Source organism: Macaca nemestrina, chromosome 16 (assembly GCF_043159975.1).
Source record: "Macaca nemestrina isolate mMacNem1 chromosome 16, mMacNem.hap1, whole genome shotgun sequence".
NCBI classification, from domain to species: domain Eukaryota; kingdom Metazoa; phylum Chordata; class Mammalia; order Primates; family Cercopithecidae; genus Macaca; species Macaca nemestrina.
Genome location: NC_092140.1, coordinates 73,832,917 through 73,857,242, shown reverse-complemented (window position 1 = coordinate 73,857,242; position 24,326 = coordinate 73,832,917). Strand labels below are relative to the sequence as shown.

At 40.7% G+C, this 24,326-nt stretch overlaps 1 protein-coding gene across 4 annotated transcripts in view; it reads left to right on the top strand.

Moving 5' to 3' along the window:
• Positions 1 to 24,116, top strand: part of LOC105485606 (olfactomedin 4) — a 74,229-nt gene extending 50,113 nt beyond the window's left edge. For 2 of the 4 annotated variants that reach the window (XM_071081271.1, XM_071081274.1), the window contains exons 2-5: positions 6,423 to 6,575; positions 13,954 to 14,166; positions 15,135 to 15,294; positions 22,004 to 24,116. In XM_071081271.1, coding sequence (XP_070937372.1) covers positions 6,423 to 6,575; positions 13,954 to 14,166; positions 15,135 to 15,294; positions 22,004 to 22,806 — 1,329 coding nt within the window. In that variant the 3' untranslated portion in view covers positions 22,807 to 24,116. Of the gene's footprint in view, positions 1 to 1,147; positions 1,379 to 6,270; positions 6,328 to 6,422; positions 6,576 to 13,953; positions 14,167 to 15,134; positions 15,295 to 22,003 lie in introns of those variants that run through there. The other 2 variants (XM_011747945.2, XM_024794008.2) reach the window with 2 other exon arrangements.
• Positions 24,117 to 24,326: the final 210 nt, after the last annotated feature.

The window sequence follows — 24,326 nt, the reverse complement described above, 5'->3', positions numbered from 1 at the left end:
GGTCTCCCAAAGTGCTGGGATTACAGGTGTGAGCCAGCATCCCCGGCCCAGAGCTGAGTCTTAATACTGAGACTAACGCCTTTTTCATTCTCCAGGGGAGAAGGCAGAGGCCACAAAGGTGTGTGAAATGTTGAGCAGGGCAAATGGATCCTGGAGCCCAGGGTCGGGGCTGCTGAGCAAGAGAAAAATGCATCCTATTTCTCAGTTTTATGAAGAATAAGCTTGAGATCTTGAATGCCTGGCTGGCTCACAAGAAGCTGAGGGGTAACAGAGGTCAGACTAAGTTTTCTGGAGGAGAAACTGCTCCTGGAGTCCTCCTTGACTGGGTTTGAGGCAGTGCCCTGGCCTGGGAGAGCAGGCAGTGGGTCATCGGGATCCCTTTGTTTATTTGGGTGTTTTCTCTTCCCTACATGAAGCATACAGTGGTGAGTGCTTGATAGGACAGAGTCCTACCTGGTTTGCCAGTGAACAAAACGTCCTTGATCTTTCCTTTAGAGTGGGGTTGTTAGCTTTGTCTAGAAACAGTCACTGTAAGGGACAGGTCAAGGACAACTTGGGCAGTAGGAACTGAAGAGGGAAGCTCAGTCGCTCCTGGAGGAGAGCCACAGTCCCTAAGGCAAGTTCCCTGTCTGTGGAAAGCAGTGTGCAGTAACATGGGAAGGAGAGCCACAGTCCCTAAGGCGAGTTCCCTGTCTGTGGAAAGCAGTGTGCAGTAACATGGGAAGGAGAGCCACAGTCCCTAAGGCAAGTGCCCTGTCTGTGGAAAGCAGTGTGCTTTCCACATTAGAAGTGCTGTGAGGCAAAGGACTGAGGGTTGCTTTTCCTCCCTGGAGCCTCCAAACTCTGTCTCATCCACAAAGACTACTTCAATCCCATCTCTTTCAAGGAAGTACCAAGTGGGAAACCAAATACTGGGCTTTACAAAGCACATTGGAGTTAATGTTTGGCAGGGGATATCTGGATCCAAAGGCAGCTCACAGAGTGGGCCTCACTGACACGGTGTGGGCTGTGACTCAGATTCCTGGGTGTCCTGACCCTCCTGGGGCAGGTCACATGTTCCCTGGCCACTTCCTCTTTTCCTACATGCTGGCCATGGGGAAATCCCCACTGGGCCCTATAAGAAGCCCCTGGGCTCTGTGCAGAGCTGGGCTCCAGCTAAGAGGACAAGATGAAGCCCGGCCTCTCATTTCTCCTAGCCCTTCTGTTCTTCCTCGGCCAGGCTGCAGGGCATTTGGGGGATGCGGGACCCCCAGTTCCTAGCCCCAGCTTCAGCACCTTCCCAGGTGTTGACTCCAGCTCCAGCTTCAGCTCCAGCTCCAGCTCCATGTCGGGCTCCAGCTACAACGGCAGCTCAGGCAGCGGAGGTTCTGTGTCCCAGGTGAGGAGGCCCCAGAATCCGAATGAGCTGCCTTCATTCCCTTCCTCTTGCTTTTGGGGACCTGAATACAATTTCATGGATGGCTAGACCTGGGCACTCTAAAAGATTTACGACCCCTTGTGTTAACTATAGGTGCCCTGGAAATGAATTAAAGCCTCAGCATAATAATTAAATTGTTAGCAAGAGAGACGACATCTCAGTTCTCCAGCTGGGACTTTTGAGAAAATCTATGCTTTAGAGGAATTCTCAAATCTGGCTGCACAATAGGATGGGTGGCCGGGGGGACTCTAAAAGTACAGATGCCTGGGTTCTGTACTTAAAAAAATCCTGCATAGATGTATAGAAATCAGATAGTTTAAAAAACCTCTGCCCAGGTGATTCTAATATACAGTCCAGGATGGGAACTGTTAGGAGAAGAATCTGTGGGTTGCAGCTCCAGGAAAGTTTGTCCAGTTGATTTGTTGCCTGGCAGGGTCCTGGGATGGTGAATAGTAGCCCTTGAGGGAGTGAGAGCCACAGTGCTCTAGTTGAAGCCCTGACCATTTCTCTTGGCCTGGTTTGTAAAGTAGATGGGTGTCAGAAATAAGCAGGGGAGTTACTGGTCTTTAGCAAAGTGTTACTACAAGGGGACATTTCCCTAGGGGAGTGTTCACTCTTTGCAATCTTCTTTATAGGGAATCTTCAGAGCCATTTCCAGCTCCAAACAACAGCAGCAACAAACAAAACCAAAAGTCATGCATTACAAAGAGACTGGTATAGCTAGGCTAAGTGCATAGAAGGCATAGTGAGCCCAGTTCCTTGGGGGATGGGTCCTCTGGATCTCCTTTAAAGAAAGGAGAATAGGCTGGAGGGCATGAGGGGTCAGGAGGTAAGAAGCAGTTATTCGCCTTTCTGCGAGAGCCCCACTCTGCAAACCTCCCAGGCTATTCTCACTAAGGTATAACTTGGGGTGGGGGAGTCTTATCTGGGCCAAAGCTCCTCTCTCTCAACCTCTAGGATCTTTACTCACAGGTCAGGTGGCTGCTTACATGATCGTGTCTGAATGGAAGGGCAAATGGGAGAAAGAGGAGGAAAAGGCTTTTATTTGTTTTCATTTTGACCATCAGAAATATGCAAATATTACAAATTTGATAATTAACAAATGGTTTGGATAGGGCCTAGATAGAAACAGCAGCAATAACATTTACTGTGTGTCTAATACATGCCAGGACTAGGTTAAGTACATAATACATATCTTTTTTGTTTGTTTGTTTTTTGTTTGTTTTTTTTTGTTTTTTGAGACAGAGTCTCACTCTGTTGCCCAGGCTGGAGTGCAGTGGTACCATGTGGGCTCACTGCAACCTCTGCCTACCAGGTTCAAGTGATTGTCCTGCCTCAGCCTCCTGAGTAGCTGGGATTAGAGGTGCGTGCCACCATGCCTGGCTAATTTTTGTATTTTTAGTAGAGACGGGGTTTCACTGTGTTGTCAGGCTGGTCTCGAACTCCTGACCTTGTGATCTGCCTGCCTCAGCCTCCCAAAGTGCTGAGATTACAGGCATGAGCCACCGCACCTGGCCTATATTATCTTATTTAAGCCTAAGAGGTAGGTAAAATTAATAGTCCCATTTTAGAGATGTGAAAACTGAGGCTTAACAAGGTGAAGTCATTGAGTTTAAGTCACTAAGCTAACAAGTTATATAGCTCAAAATTAGTCTGTCCATTCTCTTCACCATGTCTGTACATGCAGGTTTCTATATTTCCAAGGAGTATAGATGAAAATTGCTTATTTTTTAGAGGAGGGAGTCTTGGGAATCATAAGTAGGCACAAGGATTCTTTGCAGTCAGAAATCAGATACATAATTTTATTCCGTGATACTCAGTGATTTCTGGGGATGATCAGAATTGGCTAGCACCCTTTTTTGGACTGAGGTTAACAATAATCATTTATTATGAAGCTCCGTCAATATTTCTCCATCAGAAACCAGCATTTGGATAAGACTATCAGCTATAATAATAGAAAATATAGATCAAGAAACAGAGAAATCCAGAATGCCTATTGTCTGGTAAAAAGACAAATATTTAAAAGTAGATGAGACATGGTAGTTAAATTGTACTTAGAGGTTTTAATTTTCCTTTTTACTTATCTCTCCCTGGTGAGTCAGTATCACAACTCCAACTTTTTTTTATAGTGGACTGGGAGTCAATTTCACTATCAACCTAATTTTCTGGGGCTGGCTGTCAGCTTGACGAGCTCTTTGGAAGGTGGTGGAAAACCCTTTTATAACTGTCACTGAGTAAGTTCCAAACATATCATTTTCTGTACTCTGAAAATGTTGAGTACCATTATTTTATACCTTGAATCTTTGCTGACGCCTAGCCTTGGCTACTAATTAGAGCCAATTGCAACCTTAAATCACCTTAAATGTGAGTTGCACCTTCTGTTGTAAGCACTCGGAGTACTCTCTGCCTCAGACGTCTGCCTCCTGAGGAGGGACCTCTGCAGGGTCCTCAATTCGCAAGACTAGAAAAGGCTCAATGCTCTGCTCCACACAGTAACTGGTATAGTCGGAACTGCAGCGAGTCACGTGTTTTGTTCTCATCAGGCTATCAGGCTGGTTTGAAAAAACAAGTAGGGCTTTCATAGTGACGGTGGGCCTGATTCCTGGGCAGAAACTGAGTCTTAATCGGGCCTGATTCCTGGGCAGAAACTGAGTCTTAATCGTCTCCCTAAAGCCAGAGCCTGGCATAGTATAGACATCAGTAAATGTTAATTGAACACATGCTTAGTGAAAACCTACCAGTATAAGGTGTCTTGTGGGGAACTCGGGGTCCTATTTGCCCTACACAAGGGGAATCGCATATTCTTCCAAAGGCCGAGGGGACAAGCGCTTGTCTTTGTCTCCCATCCCCCAGGCTTCATTCACGTGGAGTTTGAGCATTCGCCGCAGAGAGAGACTCATCACCATTAGCTTCATTGTCTTTGAATGCGAGGAGCAGAAATATCTCTAATGGGAGACACTGATCAAACTTATGGACCATTTTGATGTCAGCTGAGCATGCTGGGCTGATGATAAGCAGGATGGAAGCTGGGGGAGTCCATAGCACTGGGACAGAGATGTTCAATAGAAACCGGTGGAATGGCTGTCAGCAGGGCTCATAAGTATTTGCCTGTCTTTCAAGTGAACTTCAGTACTAAAAGTTGTTAGCTAGTGGTTCCTAGTTGACTGTCTAGAGATTGCTTGATGGTATCCACTGTTTTCTCAGTTGGCAGAGTTTCTCAGAGAACTCTGAGAATGGCCCAACGCTGTTTTGTGCAGCTAATTAAACTCCCCTTGTTAAAATGCAATGCAAGATTTTTTTTTTTTTTTGCTAGACAGTTATTATAATAAGCTATTTCTTCAAAAGTCCGTGATATGTCGGTCTTTTCTGTAAAAGCCTTGGCATGCTTGAGTTGGAGTCTTTCTGTCTTTGGAGAAATGAGTAAAGCTGGTGTCAAGGGAAGCTGGCCTCTCTGATAGGTTCCTGGTGTATCTTGTCCAATCTTTATTCATCTCTGGCAATGACCCTTGCCCTATTCAAATCCTGCTGTCCACCCCTATGTTCGACATAAATCTGCTTGTTTCTCCTCCCTACTCCTGAACTCTTTCCCGTGTGGGGATGTGACTGGAAAAGAAAATTGAGGTCAAGGTCGTAAATTTTGACTAAACACATATAGAGACTTTTGGATACACACACATATATATATTTTTTGCTCATCTTGAAACTTAAATTAAATTAAAAACAACTTAGGTGCAAAAGGCTTGATTGGCCCCGAGGCCAGTGATAAAATAAGTCTTCATTATAGAAGCATCTAGACCCAGCTTGTTCAGGCGTCATGGAGGTTGGTGGCCATTAAATGACAGGACACATGACACCACCTGCAGCTGGCTGACCTGAACTTTGAGAGACATGGCCAGAGTCTCTTCTAGCTCTGAAGACCATTGCTGTCTCCTTAGCGGTTCATAAAAAGTCCCTTCAGGCTGATGTTCCACAGGTGAGCTTTGGGTTGGCCTTCAGATGAGATCATTAAAAGGCACAGCAAAATGGCTGCCAAGGGTTACTCCGTAAGGCAACAGTAGTAATGAAAAAATGTTAATTGTGCTGGGATCCTCTTGGGGAAGTTCAAAGGGGACAAAAGAAAAACAGGATCTTTCAAACGTGTCATTTAAAAATATGCAGTGGCACTGAAGTGTGAGTCTGAATATCTTAAAGAAACATCAAATATTTTAAAATGAGTTTTTCTGCAAATGGTAAGCTGGAAAAAAACTTTTACTAAAAAAATTGCACAAAACCTTCAAGCTCATATGCTATTCAGTTTCTAACAAATGGCTGGCTCTCATTTTGAAGGATGTTAATTTACAATTTCCCAGGCGATGAGAGGATATGAATTTGCATCATATATTTTCATTGTAGCCTGCATCCTTGGTGATTCCCTCATTCTGATGAAAAGGAATTGGATTGGGGTTGGGGTGAAGGTGAGGAAGAGAAAATGAGCAGTAGAAGGAAAGAGAATGTGACATTTTCTGATCACCTACCCTGTGCCAGAGACTTGGCTCACATTACTCCGTTAACACTGAGGATAACCCTGTGAAGTAGGTTATCTCTATTTTACAGATGAAGGAACTAAGAATTAAGGAGGTTTCACATCTAGCAAGTGCTAGAACTGAAATTCGAACTTAGCACTCTCATAGCTTCTTTATTTCCCTTTCCTTGCATAGAGATAGGAATAATCTCCTTTAAGACTCCAGAATGGAGAATCTTCCTTTCGGGAAAGTCCACTGACGTAGTGGTTTTCGTACAACGAAAACCATAGTGGTTTTCGTACGGCGATGTGGCTAAACGCTGTGTGGTCCCCACCTGTGAAAACAAAACTGTTTTAGCTTGTTTCTATGATTCTATTCATTTATGTATTGGACTCCACTTACTTGCCTGTAAGTACTCTTGACAAGCCAATTTCTGTCACTCCAGTTGCCAAAAAGCTCAGATTCCAGCTTGTTACTGATGTTCAACTTGTTATTATCTGCAGTTGTTTTCCAATGTCACCGGCTCCGTGGATGACCGTGGGACCTGCCAGTGCTCTGTTTTCCTGCCAGACACCACCTTTCCCGTGGACAGAGTGGAACGTTTGGAATTCACAGCTCATGTTCTTTCTCAGAAGTTCGAGAAAGAGCTTTCTAAAGTAAGCATTTTCTTTTCAAACAGTATCTTGATAAAAAGAAGCAAAACAAAACGTGTTTTAATTTAGGATTTTATAAGCAACCATTCTTCACTGTATCAAAGACATCACATTTTTATTCTATGGAGATTTTAGTATTTATTTTAGAGGACACCAATGGAGTTCTTATTAAGGCAGGGGAAGTGAGAACACAGGAAGAAAGTGGGCTTCAGATTGTTCACGCTGTGGATAAACTCACTATAGTATTGTGGTATTTACGTAGTCGGAAAGAAGCTCTCCCTGCAAACCCCAACCTGCAATTTTTATTTTGTTTTGATGCTGTTTCTTCCTTTTGGTCTTCCAGATCTTTCCTCAAGCTTTCATTTCTTTTTTTTTCTTCTCCTCTATCCCCTTTAGTTCTATCTCCCTTCTCTTTTTCCTTTTCTTCTATTTCTATTCCATTCCTGCATCTTTTACTTTCTTATTTCTCTTGCCTCAATCCTTGCCCTTATTCATCCCTTCTAATCTATCTTTTCCTTTCCTGGTTAATTCTTTTTTTTGGGGGGGGGGACATTTTTGGGTATTTTCTTACTTTTAGATGATCTTTTTTTCCCTCCTTCTTTTCCTCTTCCTCCACTTCCACTCCTTCAAATCCTCTCCCTCTCATCGTCCTCCCTCCCTCTCTCTTTTCTTTAACCCTTTTACAAATTGCTCACTTCCTTCTCTCTCTCCCTCACTCTCTTTCTTTTTTTGTGACAATAAGTTGTAGTCTCTTTTATTTTTTTCTATTTTCTCCAAGTGAAACCCAAGGTTGTAGTCTCTTTATTTTTAATTTTAATTTTTTCTGGGTATATAGTAGGTGTATATAATAATGGGGTACATGAGATACCCTGAGACAGGCATGCAATGCATAATAATCACATCATGGAAAATGGAGTGTCCATCCCCTCAAGCATTTATCCTTTGTGTTACAAACACTCCAATTAGACTCTCTTACTTATTTTAAAATGTACAATGAAATTATTATTGACTATAGTCACCTGTTGTGCTGTTGAATACTAGGTCTTATTTATTCTTTCTAACTACTTTTATTTTTTACCCTTTAACCATCTCCACTTCCGTCCTCACCCTCCATCTCTCTTTCTTGATGGTTATCTTCTATTGTCTCAGCAGGAACATTACATTTGATGTGTCCAACGTCAGACAAAAATTGAAGGCTTCCCTGGGAATTTGAATCAAGACTAATAGGTTTCTCAGCCTTGGTGAAAACACTGACTTGAACTCTGATTACTGTTTTTTTCTTTAGCCAGAGGAAGTTATCTTAAAGGGTTTGCCTTTCTCTGGGCTGGCTGGCACAATGTGACTTGGTGTTCTAGTTTTGACCCCTTCCACCTTTTCAGCCCAAGTTAAAAATCAATTAGAAAAGTTCCTATTTTCTGCACAGGTGAAGTCCAAGCTAGGCTATAATCACATTATGCATTATTTAATACAACTCCATTAATTTACAAGGAGCTCTGGCTTTACTGCAAGATTCAGAATAAGTTTTCCTAAGAAATTTAAGCTTTTCCACCTCAACATCCAACATAGTTATCCTTTAAAACAAAAATTATGATGAGGCTGAGACCCTACTTTCAGCCTGAATTGGTAGATAAATATTCTAAGTTTAAATGAGTGTCCAGGAAAATGTGTTTGACTACTCTAGAAACCTAGCTGCTTAAGAAATAAAATGTCCTTGAATTAATCAGCAGAAAAGGCACAGCACTAAATTATAAATTCTAACCATTAATATTCATAGCCTTATTCCAGCATAATCAAGTACAGATAAGAAGTTATGCATAAAAACATAACAAGTAGAGGAAAATCCTAGGTAAAGATTTTTTCAGTTAGAGTCATTTGCTTTGAAATAGTGGGAACTACTGATTTACATGTCATCTTTGCTGGCAGCAGTGTGAAGGGCAGTTTGAAACCTTATGCGCTCCAGGGAGGGTATGTGGCTTGCCAGGTTTGTGGATATGGGACATTCAATCCCAATACTGTACGGGGGACTGGTAGCATCTGCTTTGCTAGTAACAGGTAGGGACAAAATGCAGAATAGGTGAAAAGTTTTAGTTCTTAATGTGTCAGTGGCTGCTCAGATCCTAAAAAAATCTGTGATTGTGGCCTAAGGAAAAAGTTTATCTGCTAGCTAGGAATTATATAATCTATTTAGTGTGGCAGGTGATAATAACAACAATAATAGTAGCACTTTGTTTGTGCTTTTTCAAATGCTTCCAGTTCTATTCTCCTTTCAAGTAACCCTTTAAGGCAGATAGGCCAGGTGTTGTCTCTCCCATTTTAGAGAAGGAAAAACTGCAGTTCGTAAAGGTAAGGAGACTTGCCCAAGGTCATTCCTCTCTTGGCTGGTTAAGCCAGGTCAGAATTCGAGTCTTCAAAATCATCCCAACTCTCTTTCCTCTTGGCCATGCTGTCAGCATCCTCTAGGGTAAGCCCAGAAAGAGCGGCAGTAGGTCAGTAATGCCTTCAAATCCAAAGTTATCTGTTTAGCTGAGGGCTTTCGAATTTCCAAGTGAATTATTACAGCTGTCCCTAGGTTGCCTTGAAAATCATCATTTAACTGGGGGCCTGGGAGAATGCCCGTTTAGGACAGGCCAGTAGAAAAGGTTTTTGACTGCCTTACATTGATTCATTATCTGTCAGTACGCAGAGAAGACAGGGAGCTGCCTCTGCATAAGATGCTGAAAGCATTTTATACTTTTCTGTTGTTTACGATATGTCCTTTTGTGACTATACTTAGGAAAGGGATGGTACAAAAGGCAGCTCAAGATTTTCTCTTTCTCTGGAGGCTTATGGTCTTTGGGGTACGTTGTTTAATATGACATATTTGCTAGTAGATCCTCATGCATGGGAAGGTTGAGGCAGCCTAGGAGACATTAAGGCAACCTATAAAGAAACAACATTGATTGAGCCATATTTTGTGTAGTGAAAGAAAATAAAAGGTCAGATTGAAAACGCTGAAATTACTGTTTCTCTACTAATTTCTATAATTCATAGGGCCTCCATTAGCTAGGCACTTAATGTACATTATCTGTAGTCTTTATGTAATCTTGTAAACTCAATATCATTACCCCCAGTTTACAGGAAACTAAGGGTTAGAGAAATTAAGTGATTTGCCCACTAAGTCCTGAAGTTAGATTTGAGTCTAGTTGGGTCTAGCTCCAAAGTGCTTTATATGTCTTTACAATCACTTCAGGCTCAATGAACCCTGTTACATTTACTTTGAAACATATATTGAAAACAGTAGTATGTTGCAAAGTAAACTTACTTATTTCAAATAGTCTGGCCATAGTTATAATCACAGGTTTTGAGAGACTGGCAGAAACAAGAACCAGATTAATTCTTTAGCTCACTAGCACTACATCCTTATTTATGACAAGACCACATTAATTATAAGGAACGATAACAAGCACCCCAAAACCAACCCTCACACAAATTTTATTCCTCATCAATGACATAGTATGTGCATAACAAGCAAAATAAAATGGAAGCTGTGAATGTTAGGCTGGTGGCTTAAAGACTCAACTAAAACATAGATAAGCCATCTAGTGCTCAGACTTGTCGTGATGAGGAGCTTCGAGGTAAAGATGTTGATACAGGACATGTCTTCTCAAGGCTAGACCCATATTCTTGATAGAATGTTTAGCAGTGTCCCTGGCCTTTAGATGCCGATAGCACCCGCCCACCCCCCAGTTATGAGAACCAGGACAAAATCATCACCACTACCACCCTCCCTCCATTTAGAATGACTGTTCTAGATCAAAATAGAGCCATAGGTCTTCTAAAGACAGGGATATATTCTGAGAAATACATCGTTAGGTGATTTTAGCATTGGTGAACATCACTGTATGCTTACACAAACCTAGAGGGTGTAGCCAACTACACACTCACTCAGGCTATATGATATAGCCTATTGCCAGGCTACAAACCTGTACAGCCTGTGACTGTACTGAATACTGTAGGCAATTATAATACAATGGTAAGTTTTTGTGTATGCATATATATCTAGAAAATGTACAGTAAAAATATATTTATAATCTCATGGTACCACTGTCATATATGTGGTCTGTCATTGACAAAAATGTTGTTATGCAACAAACAACTGTATTTTCTAGAAGAAGAAAAAAAATGCAGAAAGTGCCCCAAGTGCCAGGGATGTGGGACTGGAGGCTCCCAGGCAGGCTGGGCTGCCTCTCCCAAGACTGCACCTCCCAGGAGGAGATGGCTTGTGCTCAGCATTGTCCACGCATTCCCAAAGCTACAGATTCATATATGTGAAAGGTTCATATGAATGATTTACTTAAATTAGTGAAGTTCACACTCTGAAGTCTTTCTGGCCCATCCCCAAGCTCTTTTGTGTCTTCTCTAACTCCATGGATTATTGCCGTTTTCCTGAACACCACTGAGCGTCTTTTAAGTGTCTGCTGAAGAACCTTGAGTTTTTTTCCTCAGATGGATCTGTACAGACCCTTCATTTTGTCTGCACCAGGATAGGCGCACACCACACATTTTTATAGGTAGCAAACTCCAGAATATGCCTTGCTTTTTTTTGTGAAAATCTGGGAGAACCACATTTTATTTAGCAGAGATGACAGTTGAATCACTCATTTTTGTAGAACAACAGCTGCGATGTGCCACCAAAATGTTCCAGAGAAGCTGAGGGTGTTTCATTTGTTCCAAGAGCTGGCAAGGCCAAATGCCAACAAGCATATTTATTTCTCAAACTTCCATTTCTGTAATGGATTGGCACTTTATTTATTTATTTTTATCATAGTCAAGGTTTTATGCCTGATTTTTGTAGACACTGAAACCTTGCAGTCCTATATCTGCAGTGCACTTTTGAGGGGGACTTGTTAGGTTTCATATACAGTCAGCCCTCCATAGCCTTGGTTCTTCATCTGCAGATATAACCAACCTCAGATTGAAAAATTTCACAGAAAAAAACTAATAAAAATGACCATGTAACAACAGAAATTATACAAATATAAGCAATACAACAACTATTTATGTAGCATTTACATTGTTTTAGGTATGATAAGTAATCTAGAGATGATTTAAAGTATTTGGGAGGATGTGTGTAGATCGTAGGCAAATAGTGTACCATTTTCTATCAGAGTCTTGAGCATCCTTGAATTTTGTTATTCTTGGGAGATTCTGAAACCAGTCCCCCATGGATACAGAGGGGTGGCAGTATATATGTTTAAACCTCCCTATCCACCAAAATATCACCAGCCTTGTCATCCTCTGAGTTATGGTACATCCGATGGCAGTGAGCATCAGTTGCCTGAGGAGATACACTAGCAGTGCCAAAGGCTGTTTTTTCAACTTTCATTAAAATCCTTTTTGCCTGAAGCCCTAGCTCTTTAGGTCTGTGGTCTATGAGTCTACTTTAATTTGCACAATGGGGTTAAGTGGAAGGGCTGAAATGACAGAAGTTAGGATTGCTTTTGGTATTAGAAGGATTAGAGGCCAACATCTCTAAATTCATCCAGGCACTGTGGATCAGCTACTTGATATTAGTGTAGTTTTGGGAAAAGTATCACTTCTGTTCAAATTTTTAAAAAGCATATAAAGCCAGCAACTTTTAATGAGCAGGTCCTTAAAAAAGCCATGGCATTTTCTTTAGAGATCAGATTCAGAAAGAACCACCAACTGTGTTTATTAAAATATCCATTTGGAGATTCCAATTATACACTAAACCGCCAAGGGAATTTTTGGAAGTATTTTAACTTAATGATCAGACATTCAAATATATGCAACAAATGTGTAATTTAAAGGTCTGATTGCAATAATCAGTTCTTGGAATAAATGTAGGTGCACTTAATGAAATGTGTACTCTACAGGGCACACACACTCACATATTGTGTAGTAGGTTGGATCTTTATGCCACTTTGTAAAAGGCAGAGGGGATCAAAACTAATTGCATATGGTGATCAAAGAAGGAATTCAGCATAGCGCATTTCTCCCTCTTCTAGAAAATACTTAGATTTAGAGCCGTGGTTCTAAATGGAAGGAGGTGGTGGTGGCAGCGGCAATGATTTTGTCCCCAGGGAACATTTAGCAATGTCCAGAGACATTTTTGGTTATCATAACTGGGGAGTAGGTGGATGCAACTGGCATCAAGAGGCCAGGGATGCTGCTTAATATTGTATAATTCACAGCACAACTGCCACAAGAAATGACAATCCAGTCCCAAATGCCAACAATTAGAGTAAGTGTGTTGAAAGGAGGAGAGATGGCAAGAGAATATGATACAAACCAGTTTAGTTTGGGGAGCTAATATCTTCAAACATTAAAATGGAGATTAAGAAAAAAGAGCTCAGTATCACCTGATCGTTAGAGAAATGCAAATGGAAGCCATAGTAAGATACCATCTCACACCAGTCCAGAATGGCTATCATTAAAAAGTCAAAAAATAACAGATGCTGGTGAGGTGGCAGAGAAAAGGGAACACTTATACACTGTTGGTGGGAGTGTAAATTAGTTCAGCCATTGTGGAAAGCAGTGTGGTTACTCTAAGAACTAAAAAAAACTATTATTCAACCTAGCAATCCCCTTACTGGGTATATACCCACAGGAATATAAATTGTTCTCCCATAAAGATACATGGGTGTGTATGTTCATTGCAGTACTATTCATAAGAGCAAAGACATGAAATCAACCTAAATGCTCATCAATGGTACACTGGATAAAGAAAATGTGGGCCATATACACCATGGAATACTTTGCAGCCATAAGAAAGGATGAGATCATGTTCTTTGTAGGAACATGCATGGAGCTGGAAGCCATTATCCTAAGCAAATTAACACAGGAACAGAAAACCAAATACCACATGTTGTCACATATAAATGAGAGCTAAATGATGAGAACACATGGACGCAAAGAGGAGAACAACAGAGGCGTACTTGAAGGTGGAGGGTGAAAGGAGGGAGAGGAACAACAACAAAAAGTCTCTGGGGTGCTAGGCTTAGTACCTGGGAGACAAAACAATCTGTACAACAAACCCCTATGACATGAGTTTACTTATCTAACAAACCTGCATATGTACCCCGAACCTAAAAGCTTTTTAAAAAATGAAGATTAAAGTATACCTGCAAATGATGATGCTGACACAAAATTATTTTTAGTCTAGCAAAATATAAAATCTACCTCCCTTCAACTGGAGTAATAAGTTCTTTGTATATGGATAGATTTTAAAAATCTAGTTAAATATATTTTTGATCTATTTCTTTACAAAAAACAATGATTGGCAAGAATCAAATAGTTCTCAGCTCAAGGGCTTGGTAGTGGAAGAAGATGGTGTGATACTACTCAGGGAATTGGCTTGAACCTTTTGATTTTCTTTCAGGTAAAGGAATATGTCAAATTAATCAGTGTGTATGAAAAGAAACTGTTAAACCTAACTGTCCGAATTGAGATCATGGAGAAGGATACCATTTCTTACACTGAACTGGACTTTGAGCTGATCAAGGTAGAAGTGAAGGAGATGGCGAAACTGGTCGTACAGCTGAAGGAGAGTTTTGGTGGAAGCTCAGAAATTGTTGACCAGCTGGAGGTGGAGGTAAGGAGTGAACTCACTTCTTGGTAAATTACTAATAAACTCCCTTCAGTGACTATAAGCAAGTACTAGGACCAGGAAATAAAACTCGCTCTTCCAACTTCTAATTCTCTACTTTCTCATGGCCACATGGCATATCACTATGTTCTGTTTTGGATAAGGGCCTGCGTTTGAATAATAAGTTAAGCACATTGGGAACGTGCTGACTTAGGAGCAGGTATCGTCTAATGGTCAGAATCCTGCCCCAGAATAAAATGCCCTTTCAACTTCTCTGAAAAGGAGGTGACATAAATTTGAACAACTGTTCATGGCCAAGCTATATGAGGTGTCTTCTCTGCTCTCGATTGGAACTGGAAATCCACAATATACCTGATTGTGGCAAACTTGTTAGGTTTGTTTCTCCTTTTGAATAACCTGGAATCCTTCTCCACAAACTGGAAACCTCCTTTAATAAATTTCTTGTATATTTCTGTGAAGCCTTTTAAGATCTGTGGATAAAGACCATCACATTTATGGTTGGGTAATTTATATCAACAGGAATTTACTAGCACAGTCATGACATGGGCTATAATTGAGAATTCTAGTTACATATTTTAGAATTTAAGCTTTCTCTGGCCCTCACCATTCATTAGAATCTTAATTATAATACAACATGAGTAAACACAAGTTTATAGGGGAACGTTATTAGAAATGAACTTTAATGGACATTTGTGGATGCTGAGAATGAGCTTGGGCTCTATTATTAAAGCCGTTAAAATCTTTGCCATTTTCTTCTTGTCACACACATCTGCCTGAGATCTGACAGGCGTTCACACTAAACCATAAAATGTATTCTTCCAAATGAAACCATTCAGAAGAGTCTCTGGTGTATTCTCTGGCAATGTTTCACTAAATGACAAATTCAGCCCTGGAATGTTTATGAAAGAAATTGCACCATAATATAAAGTCACTCTGAATTTTTATTTCCTCAGATAAGGAATATTACTCTCCTGGTAGAGAAGCTTGAGACGCTTGACAAAAACAATGTCCTTGCCATTCGCCGAGAAATCGTGGCTCTGAAGACCAAGCTGAAAGAGTGTGAGGCCTCTAAAGGTCAAAACACTCCTGTTGTCCACCCTACTCCCACTCCAGGTAAGCGTGCTACTTTTTTAACCACTTGTGCCAGACCCCATAAGCAGCTGTGAGTGGGGTGGGGAAGGGATTGGGGATCGCAATGGTGAAAGAAGAAGGTGTTTTTTTTTGTTTTTTTTTTTTTCAGTTCTCCGTTTTCTCTTCCATGTTTTAAAGGTCCCTTCCTCCCGAGTATTCTACATGCTATCATATTCTAGGTTTCACAGAGAAAGAGCACAAACAATGAGGGATTTAAACAAAATCCACAAGTTACACGTATTCTCTTTGCATCTTCTAACAGGGAACAGAAATCTCTATGGTGATGGAGGCAGTCGGGGCCTCAGGGGAAAGCCTCTGGAATCTGTGTGTGGCATCCACGTTCCTGTGTATTTAAGGGCTGATTGGCTCACTTATCTGATGAGCTGGGTTTATGCCTTCAATGCTCCCATCTTCTCTCTCTCCTTCCCTTTCTCCTCTTTAATTTTTCCTTTTTTCTTCTATAAATGCATGCTGCATACCTGCTGTATTGTGTGTCCTGAGATTCAGTGAGGATTAAAGGAATGACGCCACATATCCTGTGCTTGTGGGTGTGTCTTGCCATTGCTCATGGATTGTGAGTTCCTGGAGGGTAGGGGTGGCATGTTAGTCTCTAATGAGTTGCCACTGGGGTTAAGTACAGCACAGAGGTGGGTGTTCTGCAAATATACCCATAAATGGAGGCAGGGGAGTGTAGGGTTCAAGAGCATAGCTTTAGAATCCCAAAGACCTGAGCTTCCCAGCTAGGTGGCTGCAGCAAAAAGGATCCTTAATATCCTCATTTGTAAAATGGGAGAATAATAGTGCCTGCCTTGCAGGGTGGCTGTGGGGATTAATGAGTCAATGCTTGGGAAGCTCAGAGCCTTATGATCGGCATTCACACGCTGGCAATGGATATTATTAATAATGTTGATAATTGAAGCGAAAACCTTGCAACAAAACAAAAGCAGTGCCAGATCACTGTGCCCTGCGATGCATCCCTCCAGGTAAACTAAAGCCTCTCAGCCACAGCGTTCAGCCCCGTCCTTTAGAGATATCGATGACACAGGGACTTTCTCTCTGCAGGTCCTGAGCATCTTAGCCTGAATGGGGACTGTATCTTTTCATCAAATCATGCAACCCTTTTATTTTTATTAATTCCAATCCTCACACCTGCTTTCTTTTAGGTTGTGTTTCTGAATTCTTGTCAATGTAACTGATTTTTTAAGGCTTCAATTATTAAATAGGTATAGCCATGGATATAAGCCTCTTGGTCTTGTTCAGGCGGATCTTTTTCCTCCCTCTACAAATAGGAGTCTATCCTACTACAACAGGTGTCATCTAATGGTCAGAATCCTGCCCCAGAACAAAATGGCCTTTCAACTTCTCCAGAAAGGAGGTAACATAAATTTGAACAACTGTTCAAATTTCTCAACCTGCAGAGGAGGTTTAGGGCAGACAGCATGGTCTGTCCTCTGTAATAAACTAAGGCTAAATTTAGTCTGGGATTAGTGGTGCAAAAATGTAGCAAATGAGAACTGTTTCTGCTGGACCACAGAGGGCTCACTGAGGCAGAGGCTGAAGCAATGACAACAACTGATAATACCTGAACTAGCTCCCCAACACCCCTTGCAAATCTTCCTCATGGAATGGATTTTTCTGGCACAATTTTCTATGCATCCCTTCGAATGAGGACATTTTAGATGAAGGAATATTCAGGGCCATCTAACTTAGCCCCATCTTGTCTCAGAGGAGAAGACTTGGATAGTAAGGATGCTGCTTTTCCTGAGGCCACACAAGTAGTTAAAGACAGAGCAGAAGGTGCAAGACAAGGGTCTTTGCTTCCCGGTCAGCTCAGGACTGAGGGTGGCAGGCACCAGCAATCCAAGGACAATGGTGGGGAGAAAATGTATCGCTTAGTACCCAGGGAAGAAAACAAGTGAGCCTGTTGGGTTGTTTTTGTTGGATTTTTTTTTTTTTCCCCAGAACTTTCCCCTAGGCCCTCACACTTAGACTTCTGTGATCCATCTTAACCCAGCTGTGTTGTTTAAGCAAATTGGACCCAGATTTTCACTTACTTTCCCACAACGTTGACTGTACCTGAATCCCTGCCAAGCCACCTGGCTCTCTTCCAGCTTTGTTCATATTATATTTATGATGTTTATATTAAACTGACTTTTGGTCATGTTTTTAAATCAATTTCTTTCACTTGCTCTCTTTCTGTCTGGAGTGGTTGATAATGCAGAATTGGAAAATCCCCAGGCACCACAAACTTGTGAGCCTGTGGAGACTTTAATTAAAGTTACTCCCTATTATGGGACCTTAAAATCTGGCCTGTTTGCTTTTTTCACTGTGGAGTTTGCACAGAATAAAAAAGACTATATGCAAGTCTCAGCTCTAAAGTAACTCTGTGCAGTCTGGGCCCCCCTCCCTCATAGCTACAGTTTGCTAACCCAGTGGTCAGCTTGAACTTAGAACAAGTGAATGTATCCCAGGTTCAATCAAATATGCTTCCTATTTGGTTTTTGCTACAAACAACACCCTTTTTCTGCCTCATTTCATAGAACTTTCTAATCTAAAATAATTGGCCTTCTACTCATGAACGTTTTTTCCCTTCAAACTTCAGTCTGTCTCTGTTTTGCCTGTGAATCTAAATGACTGAATATAGGCCAAATGTGATCGGAGTGCTCCGGGATTGATCTCCATTTTGCTTGGGGATGCAAGGTTCTATGCTGGTCCCTAGTGATGCTCAGTAAGTAGCTGATGATTGAATGGGGTCTGAAAGAAATTGGGTGATCTGCTAAAATCTCAAGCTTAGGGAAGAGCCACGCGTTGAACAGCATATATCCAACACTTCAGAGTCAATTTAGTCTTAATCATTTTGTGACTGATTGTTTTAATTGCCTAATTCTTATAAGTCAATCATATTCTCCTCCTGGCTCAAACCAAGTTCAGTTGCCCAGTTGAGAGAGTGCATTAATAGATCCAAGATTAATTTTCCTCTGCAGGCATATAATCATTGGCTTTAAAAAATGCTCCTAACCATGATACTTTAAAAAAGCCTAGTCAGAATATTTTAAAGTCTCATGATTATGGCTTCCTCAGATATTTTCAGAGAACCATGGTGCCATCTAATGAATTGCATGATGAAGAGAGTGCCAATAAAGGCTAAACTTGTATAGAGGGTTCCTTAAATTATGTTCCATGGAGTAAATACCAGGCTTTTTGAAAAACCACATATGTAGCAGGGTGGAAGGCTAGTGTTTTATAAATAAGGGTAAGCGGAGTTTAGGCGGTTTGATTAATCTTTCCTTCCTTTATTCCACAAACATAATTTGGTGCCACTGTGTGACTGGCCCTGTTCTGGGTACTGGGGTTACCAGCATGAGTAAAGAAACCCCCAGAAGCCACTATCTAGGAAAGGAGAGATCTAAACCTCCAGTTATAACATGATGTGATTATATTGAGATATTTAGCATTTACTGAGTAACATTTACATGCCTTCTCTGTATTTTTCATAACTATTTTGCAGAGTTGGTATTATTTTTCTTCTGACATGAGGAAACTGAGGCTTAGAAGGTTAAGTAACTTGCTCAAGGATACACAACTGCTATTGGAATCAGGCTTTGAATTAGAATCTGGCTAGTAGTATTTTTCATACTAGGCTGCCTTTCATAGATGCTCTAACAGAGAGGTGCACCTGTGGTTTCTGGAGTGAAAAGAAAATTCCAACAGCTCACCTATCTGCTTAACACCAAATTATCTTTGCCTCCTTGCTTGTGGAGTAGGTAAAAGGATACTTTTGCTCCTGACAGTTTTGTGCTGTGTGTTCTCTTCCACCAGAAAATGCAAAATGATTCAATGGTCTTTCAGAATTCTTGGATCATGACTGGGCAATGGGCTGTTGCCCAAGTGTCAGGGTGAAGTTGGGATGGAAACTGGGTATGAAGTATGGAATGAAGTATGTCTAAGACCTTGACATGAAGGAAGAGGCTGGGAAGGAATATGAGATAAGGGAGGGTAGTAAGAAGCTCAGTGAAGATGGGATGGGTGGATGGGGACTCTGAGGAAGAGTGGGAACTGGGCTGTCAGTTTCAGTATCGTGTCCAAGATGGTTTGCTGCCAGGAATCGAGGAAGCCTGCCATAGCATTTTTCCTAGTCTGACATTGTTGTGGCCACATTTGTAGCACTGGCAGCAATGTTGAGTTCTCATCCCCATTTCTGCTTCCTTTCTACCATAGCCAGGACCCTAAAAATGGCCCTTTATCCTTACCCATAGAGGATAAAAGAAGGATAACAAATGAACAGGAAAGTGTTTACGAATGTTTGGGAGGTGAGAAAAAGAAAGTTTCATACATTTTAATATTTACACTGGGCAATTTGAATTTTCTGGTCAACTTATGAAATGATGAGCCACTATTATTATTATTAGTAGTAACAATAGTAACAGTACTAATACTATTATACTAATAATAGTGCAATTAGTATAATGGTAATAGTAGTAGTAATAGTAATTTTTTGAGAAGTTTATTTTGGGTCCTTCATGTCTAAAAATTTCCACATCTAGGGATAGAATAGTTTAACCTCTTGGTAGTGCTTGAATAAGTGATACGCATCATAAATTTTCCTTAAATACTTTGTTGCTGTCGATTTGGGATATTTTCTTTTCAGGAAGGCAAGATTCAACGAAGCAAACAATTCTATCTTCCAACCTGAAAGAAAAAAAGTGACTTTCCTCAGAGTGAAATGTAGTTAAATAAACAAGTTCTCAGGAAGATACTTTAACTAGAAAATCCAGTTTGTAGCATATGGAAACTTGAATAGTTTTTGTTATCATTAAACTGAACACACCACTAACTTTATTTTAATAATTCATGCATTGTTTCATAAACAAAAGCAAACAAGCATTCATCTGAGAGATCACTTTTAGTAGAAGAAATAATAATTTATAATTTTATTTATTATTTCTTCGGTGGAGAATAGTCTCTTGGCTGAACACACGTTGCTTTTTTATTTATGAAATGGCACATGCATTATTAAAATAAACCTGCGACTGTGTTCTGCTTAATGATATGCAAAATTATTTTGAGGTTGGGTACAGGGTGGTTTCATTTCTCTACCTGTTGTATGGTTGGCTGGCTTTCTCACCAACTGCAGATTTATGAGACCATTTAAGGAACACATATTTAATTCTGGGACCAAAAAGCCCCAGCAGATCGGAAAAATAAAAACAGAATTTCTAGTAATGGTTTCACCTTTGAGCAGTCCTTGGGTGAGGAGGATGGGGAGGGAAGGCATTTAGCAAGGAAAGGAATGGGTCTTTGCATATTGGACACAGCAGAGACCCAGAGACAAAGGCTTTGCTCTCCCTTCCCAGCCTCCATGCTAATCTCAGGCAATTCTTTGGAGCTCTGCTTTTGGCTCCAGCTCACCTCATGTTCCTCAATGGCTCTCTGAGTCCCTGCAAGCATTTCAAGCCAGATCCAACAATTTAGGTTCTGCTCCTTTCCTGTCTCACCTGCTCTGCTCTGAGCAGCAGGACGAAGGAAAATGACCTCAAATATACTTGAAGTTGGATTTTCTTTGTTATCCAATAAACCATCTCACGAGTTTTTTTTTTTGAGTGTTAAGATCCCAGAAAACGCGTGTTCAACTCTTTGGATAGTTATTATAAAAATACTAGAGGAACTTTATTTTATTTTTATAGCCCATAAACTCCTGGGATGGCAGGCATTTCAGTGGGAGTACAATGTGAAGGGTTGATCGCCCAGACTGAGTCATTTACCCAAGTGTTACAGAGAATGTAGATTCAGTGGACCAGTGAATCTTGTCCCACTTGATTGTACACATTGTGACAATGACAGTGTCTGGATGGAAAGATGAAATACTTGCATGTCATTCTATGGCACAATAGCATGTGGGTAATGAACGGCAGGACTCACCTTGTAACTCTGCAGCAGGACGGTCACCAAGTGATTTATTGATGCGCTGTGCATTGGGTACAGAGCAGGCAATGTTGCCCCAAAATAACTTTATGGCTTCTAAAGGGTGAAATTCCACCATTATAGGACCATCTTTCTGGATCTATAAAATGCTGTATTTAAAACGTCCTCTTCTGAGAATAGCTTAAAGCAGGATTGGTACCTGGCATGGATGTACAGTTGGGGTCCCAAGGAAGGGGAGAACGAGGAAGGGCATGAAGCCTTGCCTGGGAAAACCTTCTTCTTCATCACAATTCTTTCTGGGGCTGACCCTAGTGAATAACATCTTGTGGATTTATAGAAATAGGGTAGGATTGTGGAATAATCTTGCTTTCTTGATTTTGCTGTAAGAAAAATGAAATAAGATAATATTTGCAAAATGCTTTCTAATAGAAGGAAATATATTAAATTCACCAAGTCTCCTTTTCCTCTCTCTGGGCCTCCAAACATTTTAAATATAGTTCTTGCCAGTTTCATTATTCCTATTTTCCAGATTGAAAGCCCACCCATGGAAACAGAAGGTAGTTCTCTGTAGAGTGACATCGGGTTTGCATTGAGACCGAATGCACTGAACTAAGAGGAGGTTTGGCTCTTCTCCATCAGAACCACTGTTGTTATTGAACCTTGACAGGAAAAATATTTACAGATTCCTTTGGTGCTTAGGATATTAAACTACTTGTATCCTGTCGTTCCTTTTCTCTAAAAATGCCTTTTTATTTTCTTGTTTGTATAGGGAGCTGTGATCATGGTGGTGTGGTGAACATCAGCAAACCGTCTGTGGTTCAGCTCAACTGGAGAGGGTTTTCTTATCAGTATGGTGCCTGGGGTAGGGATTACTCTCCCCAGCATCCAGACAAAGGACTGTATTGGGTGGCACCATTGAATACAGATGGGAGACTGTTGGAGTATTACAGACTGTACAACACACTGGATGATTTGCTGTTGTACGTAAATGCTCGTGAGTTGCGGATCACCTATGGCCAAGGTAGTGGTACAGCAGTTTACAACAACAACATGTACGTCAACATGTACGACACCAGGAATATTGCCAGAGTTAACCTGACCACCAACACGATTGCTGTGACTCAAACTCTCCCTAATGCTGCCTATAATAACCGTTTTTCATATGCTAATGTTGCTTGGCAAGATATTGACTTTGCTGTGGATGAGAATGGATTGTGGGTGATTTATTCAACTGAAGCCAGCACTGGTAACATAGTGATTAGTAAACTAAATGACACCACACTTCAGGTGCTAAACACTTGGTATACCAAGCAGTATAAACCATCTGCTTCTAATGCCTTCATGGTATGTGGGGTTCTGTATGCCACCCGTACTCTGAACACCAGAACAGAAGAGATTTTTTACTATTATGACACAAACACAGGGAAAGAGGGCAAACTAGACATTGTAGTGCATAAGATGCAGGAAAAAGTGCAGAGCATTAATTATAACCCTTTTGACCGGAAACTTTATGTCTATAATGATGGTTACCTTCTGAATTATGATCTTTTTTTCTTGCAGAACCCCCAGTAAGCTGTTTAGGAGTTAGGGTGAAAGAGAAATAAAATGTATGTTGAAAAAATAGTCTTCTCCGCTTACTTAGATATCTGCAGAGGTGTCTAAAAGTGTGTTCTTTTTGCAGCAATATTTAGGTGCATAGTTCTACCACACTAGAGACCTAGGACATTTGTCTTGATTTGGTGAGTTCTCTTGGGAGCCATCTGCCTCTTCAGGTGCATTTTCCAATAAAGTCTGTCTAGGGTAGGATTGTTAGAGTTCTAGGGGCACTGTGGGCCTAGTGAAGCCTACCGTGAGGAGGCTTCACTAGAAGCCTTAAATTAGGAATTAAGGAGCTTAAAGAGAACTCAATATGACTTCTAGGGATCCTTTGTACAGGAAAGATTGCCCCGTGACCAGTCCTCATCCATGAGTCCCACTAATTATTTCATGCCTGGAAGGAACCTGGGGGCTTAGTTAGGTAGATTAATATCTGGAGCTCCTTGAGGGACCAAATCACCAACTGTTTTTTTTTTTTTTTCCTCACTAGCACCTGGAATGATGCTTTGTTTGTGGCAGCTAAGTAAATTTGGCATGCTTATATATTCTACGTCTGTAAAGTGCTGAGTTTTACAGAGGGAGGCCTTTTTATGCATTAAATTGTATATGGCAGATAAATCCCAGAAGGATCTGCAGATGAGGCACCTGCTTTTTCTTTTCTCTCATTGTCCACCTAACTAAAAGTCAGTAGAACCCTCTACCTCATAACTTCCTTCCAAAGGCAGCTCAGAAGATTAGAACCAGACTTACTAACCAATTCCCACCCCCCACCCCCTCTCTACTGCCTGCAGTAAAAAAAATTAATAGTTTTCTATGGAACTGATCTAAGATTAGAAAAATTAATTTTCTTTGATTTCATCATGAACTTTTATTTACATGGCTCTAAGACTGTAAGAAAATCTGATGGCAGCGATAAAGTGCTAGCATTTATTGTTACATAATAAAGACCTTGACGCATATGTGCGACTTATGAGCATATCAATTGTTGCATGTCATTTTTGCCTTTGTTTAAGCCTGGAACTTGTAAGAAAATAAAAATTCAATTTTTTTTTTTTCTTTCTAGGACGAGCTATGGAAAAGCTATTGAGAGTATCTAGTTAATCAGTGCAGTAGTTGGGAAATTTGCTGGTGTATGTGATGTGCTTCTGTGCTTTTGAATGACTTTATCGTCTGGTCTTTGTCTGTTTTTCCTTTGATGTTCAAGTCCCAGTCTATAGGATTGGCTATTTAAATGCTTTACTCCCCTTTTTTAAATAAATGATTAAAGTGTGCTTTGAAAAAAGTCATCGTTTGTTTTATTTACTTTTTAATATTTTTTAATGCTCTTAAGGGAGTAGTCCATCTCTTTCAATGAGGTTCAGAGAATGGCTACCTCCCAAACACTAGTGCCAGGAGATTGCACACCTAAAAACAGATCATATCAATAACTTTTATAAGAGTCCAAAGTTAGCCTGGCTCTTTAGTTTTTCTTTCCCTTTAAAATCCACTCTTTCTGG